Source organism: Micromesistius poutassou (genome assembly GCF_964030765.1).
Source record: "Micromesistius poutassou genome assembly, chromosome: 7".
Classification (NCBI taxonomy): Eukaryota; Metazoa; Chordata; class Actinopteri; order Gadiformes; family Gadidae; genus Micromesistius; species Micromesistius poutassou.
In genome coordinates this window covers 17,886,481-17,892,388 of record NC_140277.1, presented here as the reverse complement: position 1 = coordinate 17,892,388, position 5,908 = coordinate 17,886,481, and the positions used below count along the sequence as shown (strand labels likewise).

At 43.4% G+C, this 5,908-nt stretch overlaps 3 protein-coding genes across 3 annotated transcripts in view; all 3 read right to left on the bottom strand.

Moving 5' to 3' along the window:
* Nucleotides 1–5,312, bottom strand: part of LOC311350070 (NLR family CARD domain-containing protein 3-like) — a 61,976-nt gene extending 56,664 nt beyond the window's left edge. Inside the window, exons 1-2 of the mRNA XM_084470108.1 lie at nt 5,285–5,312; nt 4,805–4,921 (exon numbers count right to left, since the gene is read on the bottom strand). Coding sequence (XP_084326234.1) covers nt 4,805–4,872 — 68 coding nt within the window. The 5' untranslated portion in view covers nt 4,873–4,921; nt 5,285–5,312. The remainder of the gene's footprint in view (nt 1–4,804; nt 4,922–5,284) is intronic.
* LOC311350680 (NLR family CARD domain-containing protein 3-like) overlaps nt 1–5,908 on the bottom strand; it is a 132,159-nt gene that overhangs the window by 98,877 nt on the left and 27,374 nt on the right.
* On the bottom strand, nt 1,625–3,749 carry LOC311350696 (protein NLRC3-like; the record flags this gene model as incomplete). The annotated part of the gene is made up of 2 exons (XM_084470763.1): nt 3,662–3,749; nt 1,625–3,426 (listed from the first exon to the last, which is right to left on the bottom strand). Exons 1-2 carry the CDS (start codon nt 3,705–3,707, stop codon nt 1,625–1,627), a joined length of 1,848 nt encoding a protein of 615 aa, XP_084326889.1. The 5' UTR covers nt 3,708–3,749.

Genomic DNA, 5,908 nt, shown 5'->3' with positions numbered 1-5,908 from the left:
CAATCCCACCCTGTTTTGATTATTTTTTGGTAAAAGACTTTTCATTTGAAATAAATGTGCCTTTTTGGCTATTTGCACACTTAATCGTGTCCTGATTAGAGCGAGGCGGGTTCACTCTACAAGCCGGGTTGCCACTGTCTGTCTGTCTGTCTGTCTGTCTGTCAATTATGGCCCCCCTTGCACTCGTGACCATCCCTGGAAGGAGGGACCTCCCACTCTGAAGGAGGGGTCCCCCCCCACTCTGAAGGAGGGCCCCCCCCCCCTCCCACTCTGAAGGAGGCCCCCCCCCCCCACCTCCCTCCCCCCACTCTGAAGGAGGGGTCCCCACTCTGTGTTCCTCCTCTGGATTTCTTCCTTGCTCATTAAGGGAGTTTTTTCTTGCCCTCTGGGGGGCTAGGGTCGGGGGGGCATAAGAGACTGGACCTGTTAAGGGCTATACAAATACAATATAATTTAATTTAATTGAATGCATAAATAATACATCTTTAATGTTTCATAAATGATGAAACAACTCAAAGTTTTACTTATGTAAACTTGTGTGATGTGAATCATAACTCAAATGTGTCTGATGAATGTTATCTCCGCATAAAACGTGTCTTCAAATAAACTTTTTAAGAAGAGTCTGTCATTCTACTTTACGGCTCTACACTTGAACAGTTTTTAGTTACACTCATTAGTAGATAAAGTCTGCAATGTTCAGGTTATAACTGCAGCTCTAAATGTGTTAAGTAACGTAATTCCAGTGATTTGATCTAGGCTTGGGACAGCAACTCCCTATTTAAGAATCAGATAAGACTCTGCTGAAGGTAAAATGTAATTTTGCACATTGAGAACTGAAACTAAACTAATTAAAACTAACCTGAGAGTTTCCAGTGTACATTGTGGACTCCCCAGTCCAGCAGAGAGCAGCTCCACTTCTGAATCCTGCAGATCATTGTTACTCAGGTCCAGCTCTGTCAGACTAGAGGAGTTGGAGCTGAGAACTGAGGCCAGAGCTTCACAGCATCTCTCTGACAGATGGCAACCATCCAACCTACAAAACCCAACAAAACAAAAACAGACAGGAACATGTAACTCTTCAGAAATGATGTCACTATTAATATGAAGTTGGTTGAATATATGTGAGTTCAGCTTTTATTTAAAGGTTATACCACCAGGTGTGAGTGTGATTAGCCTCCTGGTGGTATAATATGTCACCTTTAAACAAAGTAAATATCTTTGTATCATATAACTATGTCTCTGTATACTTATATTTGTTATAAGTGAGTATATTTGTTATGCCTGGACCAACAGACATGTATTGTAGATGTTTATATTATTCTAGTATTATTGTGTTGCATGTGTTGTAATACAAGGTCTTAGAACACATACAGAAATGTTTTTGTATATTATTATAACCTTTAACTTCTAGTATTATGTATATTGTGTTCTGTATTGTAATACATGTTATTAATGAACCTACAGAGATGGATTGTATATTATTACAACTTATATTCTAGTATTATGGATTTTGTAATACATGTTATAAGTTAAACTACAGAGATGTTTTGTATGTTGATATAACTTTTATATTGTAGTACTGTGTGTATTGTGTTGTCTATTATAATACATGTTATTAGTGAACCTACAGAGATGTTTTGGAGGCTTTGACCACTGGCAGCAGCCTCAGAAGACCCTCCTCTGAAGCAGAGTATTTCCTCAGGTCAAACATGTCCAGCTCCTCTTCTGATGACAGTAAGATGAAGACCAGAGCTGACCACTGAGCAGGAGAGAGAGATTCTCCAGAGAGACTTCCTGATTTCAGGTACTGTTGGATCTCCTCCAGTAGAGAACGGTCGTTCAGCTCATTTAGGCAGTGGAACAGATTGATGCTTCTCTCTGGAGAGAGATCTCCACTTATCTTCTCCTTGATGTAAGACACTGATTTATGATTGGTCTGTGAGCTACTACTTGTCTGTCTCAGCAGACCTTGTAGGAGACTCTGATTGGTCTTCAGAGAGAGGCCCAGGAGGAAGCGGAGGAACAAGTCCAGGTGTCCGTTCTCACTCTGTAAGGCCTTGTCCACAGCCTTCTCATAGAAGCGATCCGATTTCTTTATTTTAAGAGTAGACCACCTGGATGGTTGTTCTTCTGAGATCAGATTGACACCACTGTCGATGAAGGTCTTAAAGACATAAAGGGCAGCCAGAAACTCCTGGATGCTCAGATGGACAAAGCAGAACACCTTGTCCTGGTACAGCCCACACTCCTCTTTAAAGATCTGGGTGAACACTCCTGTGTACTCTGAGGCTGCTCTGATATCGATGCCACACTCTGACAGGTCTGCCTCATAGAAGATCAGGTTTCCTTTCTCCAGCTGGTTAAAAGCCAGTTTTCCCAGAGAAACAATGATCTCCCTGCTCTCTGAACTCCAGTGATGATCTGTTTCAGCTCTCCCATGATACTTCCTGTCCCCCTGTATGGCCTGAACCCTCAGGAAGTGGCTGTACATCTGAGTCATGGTCTTGGGCATCTCTTCTTCACCCTGGGATGTTTTGAATATGTCCTCAAGAACTGTAGCAGTGATCCAACAGAAGACTGGGATATGACACATGATGTAGAGGCTTCGTGATGTCTTAACGTGGGAGATGATCCTGCTGGCCAGCTTCTCCTCTCTGAATCTCTTCCTGAAGTACTCCTCCTTCTGTGGGTCGGTGAACCCTCTCACCTCTGTCACCATGTCAACACAATCAGCAGGGATCTGATTGGCTGCCGCAGGGCGTGTGGTTATCCAGATGCGAGCAGATGGAAGCAGGTTGCCCCTGATGAGGTTTGTCAGCAGCACGTCCAGCGAAGTAGACTCTGTGACATCAGTCCAGATCGGGTTGTTTTGGAAGTCCAGAGGAAGTCGACACTCATCCAGACCATCCAAGACAAAGACAACTTGGTACTGGTCGTATCTGCAGATTCCTGCTTCTTTTGTTTTGATAAAGAAGTGATGAAGAAGTTCCACCAAGCTAAACTTTTTATCTTTCAGTAAATTCAGCTCTCTGAAGGTGAAGGGAAATATGAAGTCTATGTCGTGGGTGGTTTTGCCTTCAGCCCAGTCCAGAGTGAACTTACGTGTTAAGATGGTTTTACCAATGCCGGCCACTCCAGTTGTCATTATTGTCCTGATTGGTTTATCTTGTCCAGGGAAGGGTTTAAAGATGTCTTGACATCTGATTGGTTTTTCCTCCCTGGCTGGTTTCCTGGAAGCTGTTTCAATCAGTCTGACCTCATGTTCCTTGTTGACCTCTCCACTGCCTCTCTCTGTGATGTAGAGCTCTGTGTAGATCTCATTCAGAGGTCTTGACTCTCCTGCTTTAGCGATTCCCTCAAACACACACTGGGTCTTCTCCTTCAGATAAGCCTTGATCTTATGTTGGCACTCAGCAGCAACTTTTTCTAAATTACATGACAAAAGAAGAAAGTATACAAATTATCAAAAATTGATGTTATTTACTGCTGTTTAAAAAAAGAGCATATTCAAAATAAGTTTTCAAAATAAGGATATCTCCCTAATCAGTTTTCAAAATAAGAGTATATTCCTGATCTGTTTTCAAAGTAAGAGTATCTTACTGTATCTTACTGATCCAAAAAAGTATCTTCGTAATCTCTTCTAAAAATAAGAGTATCTTACTGCTCCTCAGTAAGTCGGCCATCTCCTCCAGCTTCAACTGCTTCATGCAGAGCAGTGTGATGTCTTCCACTCCCTCTCTGGCGCGCCTCTTCTGCTCTTCCTCACCATCCACCTCCTCCTCCTCCTCCCTCTGGCTCTCTGAGCATTGTGGGTAATCTGGGAAGAGAACCCTCCAGAGCTTCTCCACCTCCTTGTCTAGAAAAGCGTGTGCGTTCTCCTTGATCCGCTGGAACAGAACATACGTCAATGAGAACTTTACTGTGAACTAACTGAGGACATCAGAAGCGTCTGTCCTGGATTCACATCCTGCTGGTCTGAAGAGGGAAGCCTGGAGACTGTTAGCTCCAGGAGAGATGTTGTTCACATGTCATTCATGACTGAACTCAGTGTTGTACATTTACACACCTTCAACTCTGTGTGCTGCTGCTGTACAGACGGACCACTGGGAACCTTTGACCTCCTCTGGTGTCTGTGGAGAACAAACACACACAATACAAGGTTTCTTTCCTGGAATTGCGTCTAAAAGAGTTGGGTTGTTTTGTATTCGGGGTCTAGACGACATTCCCATCTTCCATCAATTCATCTATACCTTTTATTCTTCTTTTACATAGAATTGCATTGAAATTAAACTTGGAATGCTAATTTAGAACTACCGTGTTGACCTGAATATAAGACAAGGTTTCTTTCCTGGAATTGCGTCTGACAAAGTGTGGTTGTCTTGTGTTCAGGGTCTAGACTTTTAAAAGTCGATCTACATTCCGTCTTCCTGGTGATGAATGCCTTTCATTTGACCGACTCCTTGTGGTTCCATGCTGCTTCCCTTTCCCCGTAGGAGCTGGGCCCTAACAGTTACCGTACTTTACATCTTTACATCTTAAAAAAATATTTTTCCAGAAACGTCTCTTTAAAAAGTGGGGGTTGTATTTTGTCTTTTATCCAAAGAGACTTGTGACAGAAAGTGAGTGAGCTGGAGGTACGAGGAGCAGGGTCCTCTTGCTGAAAGACGTAAACTCCAGTAGTACTCAGGCTGAAGAACAACTGATCCATATTCTGATGACAAGCCGGGGGAGAAACAGTTCTGATGAACTCAGATATGGGTCAGACATCAAGTGGTCTGTTTCATCGTCTGTTTGAAACTCCTACCTCTCCTCTCTGGAGGGGCGTCCATCTTTAAACCTAACAGGTAGACTCCTAGAGTGGTCACTCTTCATGGAGACACAGCTGGGTCCAGGGGAGTCTGCTCTCTGCTGCTGCTCTGGGCTTCAACACAACACACACACACACACACAAAGATCAGGGGAACATCACTATTAAGAACACTCTGATTATTAGATGTCCAGAGTAGAGTCTGATATCAAGTGGTCTGTTTCATCGTCTGTTTGAAACTCCTACCTCTCCTCTCTGGAGGGGCATCCATCTTTAAACTCAACAGGTAGACCCATAGAGTGGTCACTCTTCATGGAGACACAGCTGGGTCCAGGAGTCTGCTCTCTCCTGCTGCTCTGGGCTTCAACACAAAACACACAGACAGCTTTTACTCAGACTAATGATGGTTTTATGATGTATCACTGCTGAGCTCTGAGATGGACAACAGTCACAGACAGTGAGAGATCCTCTTCTTACCTCTTAGCTTTGCTCTGGCGGCCATGTTCTCCAGGAAGGTCTTAGAGGTAGGACCCCCCTCCTCTCTCTCCTCTCTCTCCTCATCCATAGTAGACTGGAGACCTGGACACAAACACAACTACATATTGTTCCTCTGGTCATTCAGCGTTTGGTTATTCCCTGCTTTTATAGAACCTGCTTATCAGTGGTGGACTCAGACAGTTTGAAGGGCAGGCGGCGAAAAAATAAAAAGGGCACATTCTGCACAACATGGGGCCCCACCAGCGCGCAAAAAGCTATGAGGCATCATGTATGATGAAATAGTCCTCGTTCTCATTAAGATTAGCACTACGTTATTATGAGGAGATCCAGATCAAAGTAATTAATGACATGGTACTGACAATTAAAATGATAACCACACCTCTATGATAAAACCACACAGGGAACTATAAAACCTTTACAATGTTTATTCCACAAACACCTTCATTCAAGTAAAACACAGAGGGATCTACTAACATTTGTGCCACAAACACACACCCAGGAGTGATAATGTCCATGACAAAGCTATGATTTGGGAGCTTAGCAGTCGGAGCTTAGTAGTGGAAATGCGCCACTAGAGGGCACTCAATATGTTTTTGCACGTGT